This window comes from Lampetra planeri, chromosome 26 (genome assembly GCF_965212315.1).
Source record: "Lampetra planeri chromosome 26, kcLamPlan1.2.h2, whole genome shotgun sequence".
In the NCBI taxonomy this organism is placed as follows: Eukaryota; Metazoa; Chordata; class Hyperoartia; order Petromyzontiformes; family Petromyzontidae; genus Lampetra; species Lampetra planeri.
The window spans coordinates 8,288,432-8,308,334 of record NC_136132.1 but is presented as its reverse complement, the minus strand read 5'-3'; the positions used below and the strand labels follow the sequence as shown (position 1 = coordinate 8,308,334).

Genomic DNA, 19,903 nt, shown 5'->3' with positions numbered 1-19,903 from the left:
TGTCCATATTGAGTGTCCACCTTGAGCGTCCATCTTGAGTGTCTAGCTTGAGTGTCCATCTTGAGTGTCCATCTTGAGTGTCCACCTTGAGTGTCCATCTTGAGTGTCTAGTTTGACTGTCCAGCTTGAGTCTCCATCTTGAGTGTCCACCTTGATTGTCCATCTTGAGTGTCCAGATTGAGTGTCCATCTTGAGTGTCCACCTTGAGTGTCCATCTTGAGTGTCTACCTTGAGTGTCCATCTTGAGTGTCCATCTTGAGTGTCCACCTGGAGTGTCCATCTTGAGTGTCCACCTTGAGTGTCCACCTTGAGTGTCCACCTTGAGTGTCTAACTGGGTGATGTACAGTTAGGGTTGCCACCTCTGAGCTACACAAAATGTGGCACATATCACGGGGTGAAGAATATCTCACAAGAGGACAAGGGGGGAACTACATCTGAATGCATTGCCTTGAGGGGGTATCATTTCGCCTACTGACAAAAACCGAGACTTGTAGTCTCCTGCAACAACTCGCCGATTTACTAGGGAAGCAGCAACCTCCTCAGCAGAAGGAGGTTGCTGGGGAAACCAGAAGAGTTGCCAGGTAGTGAGTTCCCAGCCCGGTTGGGGGTCATACACTCAGGACGTACGCATGGAGGGGGGAGGGGGGGTTAACCCAAATGCGTACGCTTGCGTATGGGGGGTCTACTGACAATGTACGCATAGGAAACGGGGGGAGGGGGTGAAGCCTCGAAATAATTTTTCTACATTGGCCTTCAAATGAGTTAGATAGTCCGGCGGTGGACTATCTGTTTGCTTTAAACACCTTAATATTATTAATCCTTGATCGTTTCTGCGTGGATTAAATATCGACCGTTCTATAGGATTCGGGGGGGGGGGGTGTCAAGCGTGCGTACGTACGCAGGTAAGGGGGGGGGGGGTGTAAAAAGTACACGTGCGTACAGGGAGAGGGGTCAAGTTTTGACAGATTTTTGCGTACCTACTCAATGGATGGCCCCTTGGAATCAACACGGCCCCTCAGCCCTTCAGGGTGGATCTAATCAGCACCACCACGTGAGCGGTCAGCAGCCGTTGTCGTTCACTTCTCAGGAGAGACCGGCGTGTTTCATATGAATGTTAAAGCTGTCAATCCATACGGTTTACCCCTATTCTTGTACAGGGAAATTGAGTTTTTAGGTCCATACAGTGTATAGCCGTTTCCATGCGGGCAAAAAAATATATATTTTTTGTGTTGCTCCCTTGTGATGGGACTTTGTAGGATGAACGTTGAGATTTATAAGGGCACGGGTTGACCAATAAGGTCTGAATTGGTCTGTAATAAGGTAGGCACTGATAAGGGGTTGACAGGAATGTGAATGTGGAATTTCCACTTCTGGCTCGGCTCCCCCTGCCGAGCTGAGCACTTCTCCTTGCTCACTGTACGAGATGTCCCCGCATCGCGGGCGGAACTCACTTCGACCTCTGTTCGCTTGCGTCGTTCAGCTCGCGATCTCAACACACCGTCGAAAACTTTCGCTCATACTCCAGCAGTGCTCCCTGTACGCCGCAGCGGACCAACGCGCGCGGGCGGCAGGAGGTGCCGTGCGTGCGGCAGAGGTCGCAATCGGGTACCCGATACCCGTACCCTACCCGATACCCGGCTACCCTTACCCAGACGGGTACGGGTACCCGTTTGCGACCCTAGTGCGGCCAGGTACGGGTACGGGTAGGCCGTTAGTCACTGGTGAGTAACCGTTTGTCACTCATTTCCCAACGTCTTGTCTCTTCTCACAATTCAAGTTCCTAGAATCAACCCACCCACGCCTGCAACATGGCTTCATCCCAGAGGTCGCAATCGGGTACCCGTACCCTACCCGATACCCGGCCGGATACGGGTAGCTGGGTATCAGGTAGGGTACGGGTACATGTACCCGATTGCGACCCTGGTGCGGCCGGGTTCGGGTACCCGATTGCGACCCTGGTGCGGCCGGGGTACGGGTACGGGTAAGGAATCAAAATCCGTTTGCGACCTCTGGCGTGCGGTCGTGGCCTGCATCCCCGATCCCTCTGCTGACCGACGCCCGTGCCCCTCCTCCTCCTCCTCCTCTGCTGTGCGTCACCTCGCCAGGATAAAGCAGTTCGAGGACATGATCTCTCCGTTCCGACTCAACGACGGCTTCAAGGAGGAGGCGGAGGTGGAGGAGTTGCGCCGCGACTGCCCCTGGAAGGTGTCCGACCACGAGCTGCTCTCGCTGCGAGACAAGGTGCTTGCGCTTTGTTCACCCTCGCGCGCTGCAGGACGACTCGGCCCAGCAAAACTCACGGCTCCCGTCTCGAAGAGAGTGGCGCTGCACCCAAAACGGCGATTTCCAGGACGGCAGAAGGCACAGCCGTGAGCGTTGGCTCGGTCCTGGAGGTGGCACCTGACTCGTAGACTGGGCCATATGCCGCCTGTGACGTGCAGCATGTGGAAACGTGACATCCTGGGTCTTGGAACCGGGCAGACGCGGCTGACACTAAGTCCTGGCCGTACCGCGTTGGCTTTTTAGGCTTCACATTCCCTGACCCCTTGCGTGGCCGCTTGCACGGCGGCTTGTTAACGCACTCCGGGGCAGCCTCCCGGCGCTCCGGAATATGTAGACGACCGTGAGATGACGCCGCAGCACAGCAAAGATATATACACAGATCAGCTTTGAAATGATCGCACCCTCTTCACGTTCCATGCTTTCGTCTCTCTCTTTCAGACGTACCGGCAGCTGAAGCTGAACGAGCTCATGATTCAGAACTCCAGCGACGCAGCCCTCATCGTTGTGTGAGTAGCGCGGGGGGTCCATGCTTCAGCACAAGGGCTTGGCTACTACGTAGAGAGCCTGTGGGCGCCACCACCGCCTGCTATTGTGGAACGGAACGCGTAGTTGGCGCTGGACTGACCGCTGCCGAGGTTAGTTTCAAAGCAGGCGTGGGGAACCGACGCCCCGTGGCTTCAGTTCACGCGGCTTATGGCCACATGAGGCCTAGCACTTCAAATCGACCCACCATCGGAATTTGTTCATCGCTGCCGGCATCTTGGCTGCACTGGTCGGGTACTAGAGGGGCCTATATTTCGACCTGACAAAAACCCTCTTAATTTTCGCTTGCTTAGTAAAGGTGAGAGTTAATTATTTTGGCGTTCTTCATTGGTGTGTGTTAATGTGTCGCCCGCCAAGTGTGTTACAAAGTCTTATTCTGCCCTCGGTAAGAAAAACGTTCTCAACCCCCTCTTTTAGAAAATAAAAGAGTAGCGTGCGTTCAGTCCATTGCAATCGATCACTTATCTGGGTTGTCAACTAACCTGCTGTTAAAGTCACGTAGAATGGAAATAATAAAATAATAAAACATAATAAAATAATTCTCACGACGTTTCGGCCACAACGCAAGCAGCCTGGGGTGCGTCATTCAGACTCTGTCTTCTCGACAGACCTGTTCTTCACCTGAGGACGGCTGCTTGCGTTGTGGCCGAAACGTCGTGAGAATAATTTTATTATGTTTTATTATGTTTTATTATTTTTATTATTTCCATTCTGCGTGACTTTACCGAAAGAACCAAGAAGATGAATCCCTGCAGTCACGAAAGCTTTAAATCGAAATTTAACCTGCTGTTGCCACTCTAGCAGAGTTGGAGCATGATTGGCAAGGGCCCTGGTGCACGACCTGGAATGGGGCCCTCCTTGTCAAATTCTCGCTTGGGCCCCTCTACCCTGTAGGCCTTGGAGCAGTGGCACCACCTGCACACTCGATAGCCTCACCACTGCACCCGAGCGCTCTTTGCCAATCGTCAGTGTGCACGATCGGTGACACGTGCACATTTTTTGTGTCGCCGATATGCGCCGTGCAGGAGCCTGCCCATGATCCAGAAGGGACGGTGCCCGTCGGCGTTGGGCATGGCCTGGCTGGAGGTGCTCAGCCGGGACCTGCCCCCAGTGCTCATCATGAGGGGCAACCACGTGAACGTGCTCACCATCTACAGCCAGTGACGCACGCTCGCGGAAAACCACACTCGCAGCCCGCTCGCACACGGTCATCGTAACCACACTCACACCCAATCGCTCGCTCACACTCTACTTAGACTATAAACTAAACTATTTCTTATTTTACCAGGTAAGGCCCACTGAGCGATATAGTTTCTTTTTCAGAAACGATCTGGCCACAAATGATAGCCCAATGAAATGGCTTATCATGTGGAAATGTATCGCAGCTAAATGCTCGAACGCATGTTTCTAAATGTGGAGGGAAAAACTGTAGGACCCGGAGAAAAACCCATGCGACCACGGGGGGAACATGCAAACTCCAAATATACCGGCATTCAAGGTCAGGATTGAACCGACGACCTCCTGTATACCAAGCGAGGTAGTTAACATCTCACCACCGCAGCACCCCACTTACACACACACCAGCCCAGTCACCCAAGTTGTCATTCCTCCAGTCTCAATTCTCACGAGCACCCGGCCTCACTCGCACGATTGGCCACTTCCAACGCAAACCTCCGTCCACGATCAATCGTCACTCACCCACGCACACGCGCACACACGCCAACAGACTGGGGAATGTGCATTTAAATTTCCTCTTATTTAAGTTCTAATTGCAATCGCTAGTTGTATTTGTATTAACTTAACAATAGTGTACGTACACAGTTGTAGAATACAATGTTCTTTATTTTCTTTGAACCAAAAACGGAGGGACGTTTCATGAACATTGACTAATGTGATTGACTAATACCGGCCACACAGCTCAGTGGGAGAGCGAGTGGCTCACAATCAGAAAGGTTGAGAGTTCAAATCTTGGTTGGGGGGTGGGGGGTTGACTTAGCCTATCATCCCACTGGGGTCGATTAAATGAAAACCACTTTGCGGTGAAGTCAAGTGATTGTCCTATTGAGGTACTCCCCCCCCCCCCCCCCCTGTTGTAGGAATGTGGAATTTCCACCACTGTGACTCAGGGCTATAAACAGGTGATGGGCACAAATGCTGCAATGCCCACTTGCATAGGAACTCACTTTGACTCCTTATTGACTAAAGGGTAGTTGTGTGCAATGGAATTATATTTTCCTTCAACAATGAATATACTTTTTTTATTCACCGATTGAAAAGACGTATTCAATATTAAACAATTATATTGTATTTGCTCTATATATTTTTGTGAATCAGATAAGTGCTATATGTATAAAAAATAAGGGTTTTTTTTGTAGCTACGAAAGACGTAATGGATAACTTAGATGACATTTGATCTATATTGCAGGTCTTTCCATAAGGGTATAATATCCGTGTCTTCGTGTAACGTTAACTCTGCTGCTACACTTCGGCCTGGCGCGTGGAGACTGTAGACCAGCTTCCTTTCTGCGACGTTTCACTCTTGTTGGCTAATAAATTAAAATGCGAGTCATTTTATGCTCTCTGTGTCAATATTCAACTTGTTTCGCACCTTGCTCCAAACGTCACCTGAATATGCATTCTGCAGTCCGGATCGGTTGGGGTGGTGGCCCTAGAAATGTTCAACAAGATTTTAACCACCAGGCAGAGCCACGATGTCCCACCATTGCTTCTCCAAGATTTCTTCACGGTCTCTCCGACACGGCACTTTATCCTCGGTGGTAAATGACCCAATCAAGTTGGCCGTTTTGTCCACGAGTAATTGGCATCAAAGCATCAGTCCCTCCACACGAACGCATACTTTCCCTTTGTGAGTGCATCTCAGCAGAGCAGTGGAGCGTACATTTTAATCCAGCCATCGCCACACATGCATGTATGTAGAACTTCTTTCGCACCATACTTAGCCCACCGCGATAATCGGAGGTGCGATATATAGCCAAATCCCCCCCCCCCCCCCCCCCCATCATCTCATGCTACCACGAGATTATCTCACCGCGTGGACATCTGTCCCTCGCGCGTCCCCCCGTGTCCCTCACAAGGCCTTCACGAGGTCCTTCCGAGGTCCTCACGAGGCCCCCCACTCGTATTCTTTATTCCGCTGCCGGTTCACGAGCTTCCTCCGCCACCTCGAGCAAACGCCATTCACCGTGAATTTATGTCACGAAAAAATGTAGCACGTGATTAAAAGAATAATATATCAAGCACAATTTTTAATACGTCTTTACAAAGCTCACACCAATCACAATGAATATGATGAAAAAAGAAACATCTACTGAAAAAACCAAATGCTGTTTTACTCAACATCTGCAACTTCTCAGCAGTGGGTTATGGTCATTATTCCATTGTAAATTATCTCACACAGTGGGGGTTAGATTCGCCCTCCTTCTAACCATGAGTAAAATTTGCCAACCAGCCCTTAAACTACCTCTACAGCACTTGATAATGAACGCCAACTCCATGCTCCATCTATAGCACTTACACCGGGCCTCGGATTAAATATTTAAATTATTTCCCACCGTTGGAGTCGATGGTGCATGCCTGCAACGTAGTGGGGCGAGGCGAGGTTGGTGACTCACAAAGACTGAGTCACCAGGTTCCAACTCCTCATCCCAAGACGAGCAGCAGCCAGCCGGCGGCGGTGAGCAGTTGCCGTGCACCCAGAGAAACATTTCGGAAGTCGCAAAATTAAAGCCATGTTCCCAAATTAATAAGTGCTTAAAATTAAATGTATCTTATTCTCGAGACTACAAGATGTGCTTGGTCCGACCTAAAGGTCACAGCGGTGTATACGTAATGGAAAGGCTGCTAAACATTTAAACGTATGCACGACATCAATAAATAGCGTGCACATGGACAGACTTAGGAGATATTTTTTTTTTATCTCTTAAAGCACTTCCTTAATGATGAACAAGCATTGAGACACCCATTAAGACGTTTATGGTGTCCAGATCACAACCACAGACTACATCTATAAACAAGACACCTTGACCTGTAAAAATGTTTTTGTGCTATTTTTTAGTGTGGAAATAGGCAACGCAGTAGAACACTTTTCTCTTTCAACTTTGCTAATTATCAGATTGCTGACCTCATTCGGATGGGTAGATTTGGGTTTCCCAAATGTGAATCAGTAGTCCCACACGTGAAATTCATACTGATCTAAAAGTAAAAAATAAATTGCTATGGCAACACAATTATAACCACTATTCCTCCTACTTTCACAAGTCCACCAGATATGTCCATAAGGTACACGTTCTCTGCTTTCAAGAAATGTATAGGGTAATTTGCCCACCCACACATTGCAAAATTATTTTTTTTTTACCAAATATCTCAACGCATGACCCTGCTGAGAAATGCCGCCGTTCCCATGGCCACGGGCACACAAAAGCTCGCAGGCCCCGGGAACTGTCCTGGGCCATCCTGGCGCAGCTTGGAATGCATCCCAACGATTTGAGGCATCTCAGGTTCCCGTGCGCTGAGCCCCTTCCACACCCTCCACCAACCAGAGGGAAGTCAATTTAATGTTTTTTAACAATATTAAAAGGTTTGGGATAGGTCACCCCAAGCTATACGGTACGAAATAAGTCCAATATATTTACATATACATACATTATATATTAATTTTCCATCAGTTTTTTTTTATTAAACAAAAAGCATGGGCATAAATTTGACCTAGGTGAAAGAGACCAATGACTGCGCTCTCTCTCATGTGTTGACCTCATGACATCACGACTGTTTGTGAGCACGGCCAGTGTAAACAAACATGCTACCTTGTAAAAGCATGCCCAAGCCGGTACAACATCCAAGCCAGGTTGGCCCAGCAAGGAGGGAATGCAGGCTGAGCCCGGTCGCCCGGCTTAAGAACCAAACCCAGAGCAGACCCAGCTTGGTACTCGAAGTAGGTAATTGGACAGTCAATAAAGCGCTCCTGGGTAACTAAAGGCCGTAATACAACATTAATGTAAACTTGAAAGGGTGCAAGGCTAGGGTATGAAGTCACACGACCGGCTTGTGGAGGTCACGTGACGGCGTGATCGGTGTGGAGGTCACGCGCCGAGCGTGTTCTTGGAGTTGGGCCGCAGGATGCGAGGTCGTGCCTCTTCGAACACGGTGTACATGCGCTCCAAGCTCTCCTCTGCTGGGATCACCTGGAGGTCACCGTCAAGACACACATTTACATTGCATTACATTTACCTTGAAACAAATGCCCTTTCCCCCAAAAATATATTTCGATTGTACGCTCAGTGTAATGTCATGGAGAAGAAGACATTTCCATTTGGAATGATCACAGCTAGCGGTATAACACTATTGTAGAGGTGTTACGGAGGGCTTAACAAACACACTGGGCGTGGTTATGCCCGTACGCCAAGAGGCGCTTACATCGACGTCTGCATCGTTCAGCCTGGGGGGCTGACACGGAGCTGGGATCCCCCACGACCCCACCCCTCAGTGGGGGGAGTTGCTATGTAAGGCGGTGAGCCGGAGGGCTCGGGGTTGAGTGTTCAGCCTTAACCAGTGAAGCAAGAAGACCTGCTAGATAGGCCCTGGGACTCCCCTGGCTCGACCAGGCTAAGCCAGTGGCGTGGCCCCGAGAGCCCAGAGCCGATGCTCTTGTAAGAGCCGGTCTGGGGACTCAAGGTGCCGTAATCCCAGCTTAACCAGGGCTAGGTTAGCTAGCCTCCCCTAGCCCGATAGTGGAGGACCTAGGAGTAGGCTAGCTGTGACATAGAGTGTGGATCTCCCAGTTAGACGGGTGAAGGGGCTGATACCCCTTCAAGTGTTGTACATCTCGGCCTGTTATGTACTTTGTGCTTAATAAATAAGTGTGCCTCCAACTATGTCGTCCAAGTCTCCTGGAACCTACTACACGATGTTTAAAAAATAATTGTCCTGGATTATGATATCACAGAACTACTTCTTAAGTTACCTTAGACTCTTTAATTAATAACGTTTAAAACATGTTTGTTCAATGGCAATGAAATAAAAAGTGTTAATTATCAGAGCTGGAAAAGGTCAAACAAAATAAAAAAAACAATTGGTGTTTGTTTTGGTCAGGCATTGGTGATCGCAAGCTCCTTGGCCAGATTGGAATACAGGCCCTCAGCAATGCCGTTCCAGAGTGCTTCCACGTGGTGCCAGGTGTGGCCAGAACCATTCAACCCCCCCTGGAAATTCGATGCATCGCCTCGATAAAAGTGTGGCGATTCGATCCTCAAACCAAAACATTTTTCTCACAATAAAGTCAACGATGACACAGATAAAACATTTTTTTTTAAGATTTGTTCATGACAGTATTCATAACAAAGGATATTTGGGTTAAATCGTGTAAATGTGATGTTAAACCCGCCACAAAACCATACAGCCAATTATTAAGGTATGTCACGGAAGCAAAACGTGACAATCAGTTACTCAGTTAAGGAAAGCTGTCTCGGGTGTGGACCAATCAACTTCAAGGACAGTGCATACATTATCAGAGTTATGTTTTTTGTTTGCATTATGACTGCAGGTATTGTGGTCTATGCAAACATGACTCCTTGTAAAAAAAGGTGTCAGTTTTGTTGCCAGATAAAAGGGTAAAAAAACAATTATCATATTTTTTACTGGCAAATCAGGTTCCAATGGAATCAGTTACTACTTCAGCACACCGGTGTGTTGGAGAGTAAACCCATAACATTTACAATTCAAGTACGACGTTTCGCTGGCGATTACAACAGTATTAATCACATAAATTAATAATACAAAGCACACTCATTCCCCTTGGATAAGTGAAGTAATTCTGTTACATTACAAATCTAGCCTGGAGAGGTTGTGGCAAGAACTCAAAATCAGATTTCTGCAGGCTCAAATGCAGGACAGGGAAAAGAAATCGGCCCATCGTGCTTCCAGGTTGAATAAAATAAAGCAACACATTTGTCGGTAACACTGCCTTAACAAAAAAATATATATAATAGGAGACGTTTTGGGCAATGGCCCTTCTTCATAACACTAAAATAATCAAATATTTAAAAACACTTTTTTAAAAACACGCTTAAATGAAATGTACTGTCCGAGCTGCCCCTCCCCCTGCCCCCTTCGCCCCTCCCCTCCTTCCACATCCCCCGCCCCTCGGCGTGGCTCCCTGAGGCTTGTCGTGACGTAAGGGACCACGTGGTGATTTACAGGCAACGTGAGTTAAGCGTGGACAATTAGAGCCGTAAAAAATATTGTTTAAACATTTTTTATTTTATTTTTAATGATAGAATATAGTATTGTCATCAGTATGACATACCTATACCAAGTTTGCAGTCGATACGACATTGGGAATACGGTTGAAATTGAGTTACAAGATTTCAGGATACGACAACACACAGAGTAAGTTAAATAAAAGCGTGTAAAATGTTAAAAAATATGTTTTGGATTTTTAATGATAGAATATAGTATTGTTATCAGTATGACATAGGTATTTCAAGTTTGCAATCGATAGCATATTGGGAAGTGGGTAAAAATTGAGTTAGAAGATTTTTTTTTTTTAGGCTACAACAGACGGAGTGAGTTAAATAAAAGCGTGTAATAATAAAGTATCACTTTGTGGTAAGGAAACAAGTGGATGTACCCATGGCAAGACTAGCAAATGTCACAGGTATGTGGAATTCACAATCTTGGCCAAGGGCCGCTATCTGAAGTGAGCACTATCTTACACTCACTTCAGCAGAGACATTATTATACGAAACGCCACCTTATACGCTACAATCAAATCACGTGTACCACGGTGCACGTTCACAGCACTCCGGGGTACCTGCACCCGCCGGACACAGAACAGATGGCGGGCAGTCATGCCACCCCGCACCCTCCTGTGTGATCGTGCCGGCCCGTTCATTACTTTACTCACCAGCACAGGAGCCGGCAGTCGGAAGATGCTCTTGTCCACAAGCCAACTCTCATAGAGCGAGTGCAGACTCTGCAAGTATTCCTGCACACGCGCACCATTTGACTCATCAGGTGTGCAAGCTTCGGCTTCATTGAGATGTCCTGCAGAACTGTCATAAAGAACGAGAACTCTAATTTATATAGCGTCTAAATGCAATTACATCCGAAGGTTATTATCATCAGCAGCCATGATCTATCCACTGCTGGGTGGAGGCATCTCCAAGCCACCATAACCTCCCTCGATCCTGCGATGTAAACACATTCCTGCGGAGGGAGCTGGTAGGAACGTTGGGTTGCTCGGTCAATGGTCAGGGTCAACGGCGGCGTGGTGTATTTCGCAAATATGCCCGACTGTGAGGGCGGGCACAAGCCAGCGTGAGTAGGTTAAACGTTGAGTTTTATAAGGGCACCACGGGGTGACCAGCCCCTCCCCACCCAGCCCCACCCCTCTCACCCCCCACCCAGCCCCACCCAACCCCTTCCCACCCTCCCCACCCAGCCCCTCCCCACCCTCCCCACCCAGCCCCTCCCCACCCAGCCCCTCCCCACCCTCCCCTCCCCACCCAGCCCCTCCCTCCCCACCCAGCCCCTCCCTCCCCACCCAGCCCCTCCCTCCCCACCCAGCCCCTCCCTGCACGACGGACAGACACAATAATCCCCTGTGGGCTAGTGTAACCAGGAGGTTCCTACCAGTATAATTTATCCAGTAGTAGCATATGTACTGATTCCCTAATTCCATGTCCTCCTCGATGGACACCCCCCTCAGACGTGTTCCACTCCTTGGCTGCCACTCTGTTGCCACTACATCTCGATTTGCTTTACAAAAATTCAAACTGCGGTCGGTCTTTTACATAAATCACAAAACATGGTTATGGGATGATGGTTCATGGCTCAAGTTCTGTTCTCTAAATGGCTCGAAGTTCTAATGTCCCTTCCGAATCATTCACTTTAGAAAGTATATTGTTCTCTTCTTGAGAACAAGGCATCCATGGCGCAAGGGCCTAGTGCGTGGACACAGGGTGGAGTGGGTAATGCAGAGCGTCATGGCGAGAGACCGAGAACGGAGGCACGTGTCGGCTGTGGGGAGCCCCTACCAGCGGAACGATGCGTTCTTCCTCGCGGCTGCGCAACTTCAGACGCTCATGGCAAGTCTGCGGGGACGCCTGAAGGTACACTGCGTTGTGAAACACAGAAGCGTAGGAGAGCAGCGGGACAGAACACGGAGAAATAGTAATACATTGGAGGCGACATGAGTGCGGTGACAAGGCCTAGCGTTTGCCGCTTGTTGCAGAGATTCGCAGTTCGATTCCAGCAGTGGGTGTGATAAAATAATGCCACGGTGGACTTTAAAGAGCCCGTCAATTCATTCACAAGAGTAGGCCAATGTGTGCGGGAATTTCAGGGCCCAAATTATCCACAAACACATCAAATTGAGATCATATCGAGCGATCATCGCCCCCTACTGGCAGACTAATGCCCCAGGTCAACCCTGCAAATGAGACTCATCCTGGCCTCTTGAGGTCTTACCTGGTTACGCAAAATATACTTGACACAAAGCAACAAACTGGTAGCTTACAAGCGAGGGCCGTGAGTAGGCATCGTTTGTTTCTCACGGCCCTTGCGTTTATCTTTCGATTTAAAGCTTTCGTGACTGCAGGGATTCATCTTCTTGGTTCTTTCGATAAAGTCACGTAGAATGGAAATAATAAAATAATAAAAATAAAACGTAATAAAATACAATTCTCACGACGTTTCGGCCACAAAGCAAGCAGCCGTCCTCAGGTGTGTCTGTCTTCCCGATAGACTTGTTCTTCACCTGAGGACGGCTGCTTGCGTTGTGGCCGAAACGTCGTGAGAATTATTTTATTATGTTTTATTTTTATTATTTTATTATTTCCATTCTACGTGACTTTACCGAAAGAACCAAGAAGACTTGCGTTTATCGTCGCGATGTGGCGTGGGCGAGCACTCGCCGGGTCGTACCGATGAGGTCGACGGGCATGGGGATGGTCTTGGCGAGCCAGTCGAACCACTCGCTCAGCACGGCGTACTCCACCTCTGGCATTAAGCCACTGCTCCACAAGGTAACACAAGGCGAGGGTGGGGGGGGGAGGCGGATTAATCGACACTTCCGTATTAGAAGCACGTAACGATTCAATAAAATTTGTCAATTGCAAGAGAATCTTACGTCTCATAGTACAGTATCGAACCGTGTACTTAACAAAAGATCGGCGGCAGTGAGAGGTATCGCGTTCGCTGGATTCGAGAGGGACGTCCCCATAGCTCTATTCTACGCTTACTTTTCCATTCTCATTATTTCATAAGGTGAAGTGAATTAGCAACGCCATCTTTGCGGATATTGAGGTTATTAAGCCATTCTCAGACGCCTCTGCGGAGGCTTGGTGGATGTCGGTGATGTTGCCTGCGAATCAGCAGCACGGGCAGTGTTTGATCATGTGATCCATGATCTAGCAACTCTTCCATTAATACTAGGATGCAGGTGGTTTACCTTCGGAAGAGGTTTTCGACAAAGATGTATCTTGCGCTGAAGATAGACCTCTCCATCATCCTGACTGGGGCGGTCTGCATGGGATGAGCAAGAGGTGCAGTTCATCACACTGGAATACATCTGCTTAGATTCCTCTAGAATTAGTTTGCTGCAGGTTTATTCTTTGGTGAACTTATACAATGTGACGTGGAATTTGTTTATGTATGAACTTCTTTCGCACCGTACGAAGCCAACCGTGCTAGTTAATTCGAGGTGCTATTTCGAGTCCTTTAACTTAAACAATTTATACAGTGAGAGTAGAGCTTGGAGTCGGTTGTAGCTAAGCACGAGTTGCAGGATTTTGTCAAAGTAAATGACGATGAGGTGGCATCAGTGGCACTGCTTGATGGCCTCTTGACCTTGGCCGCTTCTGGATGACGACCTTCTCAAGCAGTGCATATCGTGGACGCTGTTTGACCATAACTTCACCAAAATGATCAGTGAGCACAGCCATGGAGGCAAAGGTGTGCAATACATAAACGTATATCGCTGAACTGCTCTATGCTGCCCACAACATTAGCACAACCCCACAGAAACCTATGCCAACCTGGCGTGCATGCTGTTCGAGCATCCAAGTACTACGGCTATAACCCAGGTCTGGGTGTTCGCTTACCGATGGGCTGGTGTGATTCATGATCATGGTGAGCTGCACGTACGTCTGCAACGTCAGGCTCCAGCGCTTCGGGTCACTGTATAACAATGCCTGCCACACACACACACACACACGAAACAAAGATCCCCCATATATTCTTAATGAGCTGTTGGGGCAAGTGCTGTAAGAGAGCAGCAACTATGAAAGCCGGCACGACACACGATGGGGTGGGTGAAAAGGACCACGCCCAGCCGCCTTTGTCTCCCTAGTGGCGATGTTTATACATCACACATGGTACTGATTATAGGCTGAGACAAGTTATCTGTTTCTGATAATCGTCGCTGATGTTGGTCATGAGCGGGAATCAAACTTATTTTAATAACATCAGTAGAAAGAGCCAGTGTGACAAAGCAAAGAAAGTTGGAGGAGTATACTCTGCATTGACATGTAATCGTCTGGTCTTCAATAATATGTTGCATGACGTAACTGATGAGTAGGGACATGGAGCAAGGGTGATTGAATCAGTCTAGGCCTTAACATGAATGTTCATTTTTAAAAGTCAAGTCATGGGAAGTAGTGTTGTTGTAGTTATAATACAAAAAACAGGTCCATCAAGCATTACCAATATACATTACCTCCTAACGTAAATTAATAAATGGTCTGCATACAAGCTTCCCAAATACTTACATTGGTGTCTGTAGACGGGACATCTAAATAGGTAAACGCTACGTTTAAAATAAGTCGTGAAATTTCTGTACGCAGAAAAGAATTGAGTCTTTCTGTAAGACGTTTGGAGAAATAAATATTGCATTTGGAAGTACCCAGAGAGGTCTACACGTGCGTGGTGACAACACAAAGATCGGCACAGATGGGCTCACAGACTGATTCCATTTAGCATCATCTCCTGGCCACCTTGCAGTCCAATTGTTTCGGAATGTTCAGGAATAAATGTATTCCTTTGTGTTTCATTCACAGTGTAATTCTTGACAATATATTATCCCTGCGTCATGATCCTAAGTTGCAAAATTTCAGAATTTACTTCAAAATGTACAATTTTAATAACCAGCAGCAACACTGCCCCCCCCTCACTGATGGTCTAATTTAAACTTGCAGACCGGTGAAATTTTGATTTAAAGCTTTCGTGACTGCAGGGATTCATCTTCTTGGTTCTTTCGGTAAAGTCACGTAGAAGGGAAGTAATACAATTATTTTATTACTTCCCTTCTACCTGACTTTACCGAAAGAACCAAGAAGTTGCAGACCGGTGCTTCGTCGCCTTGTGTCCCTCAGGGACAGCTCTCAACCGGGGTTCAGTCCCCCAGGCTAAAGAAAACTACAGCTGCGACTTGGAATTATTGAGAGGAGTTTTGATGCAAGGTGCTTTGAGTTGCAGAATAATGTAAGTCCCCTATACATTCAAATAATTATCGATATATTCCCATATAAATCCCTCGTGTTTTCTTCGCAGTACTGTTTCTCAGATAACAGGATTCATGCACAAGAAACTAACTTCCAACTCGGAGGGTTCCGGGCTTCCTTACCAGGAGATTATGGCCCCAAATGTTTCTCCACTTGGTAACAGGCTCGGCGACCACCTGAAACGTGACAAATTGCAACACGGCAACGAGACACTCATCATACATCAGTAACAAAATTCACATAAGGCTCTCGATTAATACTCTTAGTTCTTTCGGTAAAGTCACGTAGGTAAAAAATGAAATTAAAGTTCCAGCAGCAGCACTGACCATCTCACAACTCCTCCTCTCCCGCGGCCCTTCCTGGCTCCTCCCCCCTTAACCAGTATATAAGGTCGTGCCTCTTGGGACTTCTCTCCACTTGATACAGATTTTTTGCTGTGACAGTTTCACCTGAAGACGGAAGCTTGTGTTGCCTCCGAAACGTCGTGATTTTATTGTTTTTATTTTTGATTAATTTTAATTTCATTTTTTACCTACGTGACTTTACCGAAAGAACTAAGAGTATGAATCCTTGCAGTCACGAAAGCTTCAAATCTAGAATTGGCTCTCGATTAACTTAAGGCACCGCTACAAGTAATCACACACCGCAGCATTCAGTTTGCTGTTCAGATCGAAGTCTCACGAAGTTACTCACTCCAAATGTAATGAGCTGCATTTTTTTTAATTCACACGAAGGCTTTCGGAACCGCTGTGCTGACGTGCGGTACGAACCTCAATACCCGGTGAACCCTGGAAGTATTCCAGGCATTTTGTTTTTCCACACCCAATGTTGCCTTCGACTGATATCTGCAAAATTACAGAGCACACAGCAAAGCCTATTCGTGAAAGAAAAAAAACAGGGAGGTGATTTATGTGACTCGAATGAGTAACCCAGACAGACGTTATTTATATATTGCTATAAAAACGCTAACCGGCACTGTCTCTCAGCATCATTCCAAAAGTGCACCCCCCCCCCCCCCGCGATGTTTCTTTGCCCACTTAACAGCTCGTTTAATTTCCATTGTCAATGTCTAAGTTCCTGACGCCCATGCACTGCACGGATTGAAGATGATCTTCTTTTAGGCGCATTGGTAATGCATACCCAGTCAACCCCTTAATTATCAGTGTCTACCTTATTACAGACAAATTCAGACCTTACTGGTCACCTCGTGCCCTTATCAATCTCAACGTTCGTCCTACAAAGTCCCATCACAGGGGAGAAACACAAAAACAAAAAAAGTTTGCCTGTATTGAAACGGCTGTATGCCGTGTGGACCTGAAACTCAATTTCCCTGTAACAAGAATGCGGGGTAAACCGTGTGGGTTGACAAATATGGCAATGCGTTCTTTGGTATTCTTGAGGCACATTAACATCGGTAACAACATACATTCAAGTTTCATTTATTAGGTATAGCCCTGTGAGCCATGCAGTTCTTAAGTCGGGTGCAACCGCAACAAACAAAATATGAACACAGAACATCCCAGAGCGACTACGAGCAACAGAAACATCCTGGAATAAACCAGCAAATATTTAAAAAAAGTATTAAAACGCCGTGTGCAAAAATCACAAAGTGGTACAAGCCAACAACAACAACAACCATAAGACAATTTAGATTAACCATATGTTTTCGAACACCAAAATAAAGCTATAGAAACAATGTAACGACAGTAATCATAGGAACTGTGATTTAAAACTTATTGCAAGGGTACGTAAGACGAAATGCTCTCACCAAAGCTCTCAAGTTAAAAATGTTTCATGTCAAACAAGCGAGGTTGGCAAGTGTAAAACTAACGTCTTACAGTCATTAGACCACACACACACACTATAAAGAAAACTCACCACAAGATTTTGTCTCCTGGAACATCCTGTGCTGAATCCTGAGGCAGAAAGCAAACACGGGGCCGGTTAGAATGAACTTCGCGTTATCAAAGCACGTCTTGACATCATGAAGGGATGGATAATATTTCCCAAACATTTAACAATCGGGTAGTAGTCCGACGTTTCGCTGGTAGCTACAACCAGCACCATCAGGCAGTTGTCAGAACTGAGGTAACTGCCCCATCATCAACTCTCCAACATCACCAGCGTGTGGAAGCAGTGCTAAATCGGAAGCAGTGATCAATCGGACACGTTTGTGATCAATCGGAAGCAGTGATAAATCGGACACGTTTGTGATTAATCGGAAGCAGTGATCAGTCAAGTACGTTTCTTCACGCGACAACTGTAGTATTATTGGCTGTGTCGGGTGGAGGAGGGTTTACGACACACGCTTCACTCAAGGGACCTCTCCCAAAAGGCGAATATTAATCATATACTGTAGGTCGCGAATAAGCCGAGGCTTTGATTTATAACAAATAATTTGAACTGCGAATTTATTTGACAGCACTCTCCTGTACATGATACCTCTAAGTGAAATTCCCGTATCCCACTCTTGCCGATAGCCTCTATCGATCCATGGGGTAATTCCCGTGATCCGATCACCACGCTCGCCCCAATGTTTTAACCAAATGTTGCCCGCAATTGGCGGCACATTCAACCGCACTTTGCATCCACAAATAAGCCATCCACATTCATCCTGTTATCGAGATGCAATAACCCTCACCACCACCAACCACCACCAACCACCACCACCACCAACCACCAACAACCACCACCAACAACCGCCACCAACAACCACCAACCACCACCACCAACCACCACCACCCACCACCACCGCCAACCACCAACAACCACCACCACCAACAACCACCACCAACAACCACCACCCACCAACCACCAACAACCACCACCACCACCAACAACCACCACCAACAACCACCACCAACAACCACCACCAACAACCACCACCACCACCACCACCAACCACCACCACCAACCACCACCACCAACCACCACCATCATCAACCACCACAACCACCACCACCACCACCACCCACCACCACAACCACCACCCACCACCACCCACCACCACCAACCACCACCACTCACCACCACCACCACCAACAACCACCACCACCACCACCCCTCTCACCACCAAAATCAACCCGCGACCAGTGTGGTGAAGTATGACTACAACAACAACAAACCCCTCGCCACCAGCGCACGCAATGACGGTACGAAGCAAGCCCCCCCCCCCCATCAAGTTACAAGTCGACTTGCTCCCCCCCCCCAATGATCATGCTCGTTATCACAACAACAACAATCATCATCATCGACAGCAGCAGCATCAGCAGCCGTGATGGATCCACTGCTGGCTGATCCGAAGCGGTCACTCGCCTCTGCGGAGGGCCTCCGCTGCTCTGCAGCAAGCCGCGCTCAGCAGCAGAGCGCGCATTGTGAGCCCGTGCCGACCACGTTCAGACAGCTTGAAGAGCAGCAACAACAACAGCGACAACAACAACAGCGATGTTTAACTTGCGCGGTGACACCACCAGCACAGCACAGTACAGGCGTCTTCTGTTTCCGTGGACATGCCACGGGGTTCTTAGGCTTCGGCCACGTTCAATGTAGCGTTGCCATATCAGAGGGTTTATCTCTGTGTGGGTTTTTTGTTGACCTCTTGGGGTCAGTAATGTTAGAATATTACTGGTAGGAACCTCCTGGTTACACCAGCCCACAGGGGATTATTGTGTCCGTCCGTCCGTCGTGCATCCAAAAATGGGAGGGGTGGGGCTGGGTGGAGAGGGGAGGGTAGGGGAGGGGCTGGGTGGGGCTGGGTGGGGGGTGGGAGGGGTGGGGCTGGGTGGGGAGGGGCTGGTCACCCCGTGGTGCCCTTATAAAACTCAACGTTTAACCTACTCACGCCGGCTTGTGCCCGCCCTCACAGTCGGGCATATTTGCGGAAAACACCACGCCGCCGTTGACCCTGGCCATTGACCGAGCAACCCAACGTTCCTACCAGCTCCCTCCGCAGAAATGTGTTTATTGAGGCTTTATAGCTATCAAACCAACAAGGTTTTACCCCGTGTTCTTGTGCAGGGAAATTGAGTTTGCAGGTCCATACGGCGTACAGCCGTTTCAATGCGGGCAAAACAAAATGTGTTTGTCTATTTGTTTGTGTTTCTCGCTTGTGATGATGGGACTTTGTGGGATGAACGTTGAGATGTGTTAGGGGCACGGGGTGACCAATAATGTCTGAATTTGTCTGTCATGAGGTAGGGCACTGATTAGGGGTTGACAGGTACGAGACTGTCATGAGGTAGGGCACTGATCAGGGGTTGACAGGTACGAGACCTGAGGAATCCGATGAGCTGTGAAGCTCTTTTTTGTACTGATGTCCAGTATGGGTGGGTCACATGGGGCCAAACCATTCATGAAATAAATAGGCAACGTTTCGGGCAATAGTCCATCTTCACAGCACATGGAGAGGCCAGGGGAGGGAGTAATGTGCAACATTGTCGACACAGCAGCAACATCACCAAATTACTGTCCTCCATTCTGCTTGATTAAAACAATTAACTGCCGTATTCACATTGTTTTTGGTTCTTTCGGTAAAGTCACAGTGACTTTACCGAAATAA

The 19,903-nt window shown here is 47.8% G+C and overlaps 2 protein-coding genes across 5 annotated transcripts in view; one reads left to right on the top strand and one right to left on the bottom strand.

Moving 5' to 3' along the window:
• LOC144727651 (solute carrier family 12 member 3-like) overlaps positions 1-5,396 on the top strand; it is a 33,624-nt gene extending 28,228 nt beyond the window's left edge. For all 4 annotated transcript variants that reach the window (XM_078606624.1, XM_078606628.1, XM_078606627.1 and 1 more), the window contains 3 exons: positions 2,107-2,242; positions 2,723-2,790; positions 3,853-5,396. In XM_078606624.1, coding sequence (XP_078462750.1) covers positions 2,107-2,242; positions 2,723-2,790; positions 3,853-3,991 — 343 coding nt within the window. In that variant the 3' untranslated portion in view covers positions 3,992-5,396. The remainder of the gene's footprint in view (positions 1-2,106; positions 2,243-2,722; positions 2,791-3,852) is intronic.
• A 677-nt stretch (positions 5,397-6,073) lies between these two features.
• TK2 (thymidine kinase 2) lies at positions 6,074-18,870 on the bottom strand. Its single transcript, XM_078606629.1, has 10 exons — positions 18,661-18,870; positions 17,224-17,261; positions 16,116-16,190; positions 15,468-15,521; positions 13,948-14,037; positions 13,296-13,369; positions 12,770-12,858; positions 11,881-11,960; positions 10,749-10,829; positions 6,074-8,028 (listed from the first exon to the last, which is right to left on the bottom strand). Exons 1-10 carry the CDS (start codon positions 18,716-18,718, stop codon positions 7,927-7,929), a joined length of 741 nt encoding a protein of 246 aa, XP_078462755.1. The 5' UTR covers positions 18,719-18,870; the 3' UTR covers positions 6,074-7,926.
• Between the last annotated feature and the right edge of the window lie 1,033 nt (positions 18,871-19,903).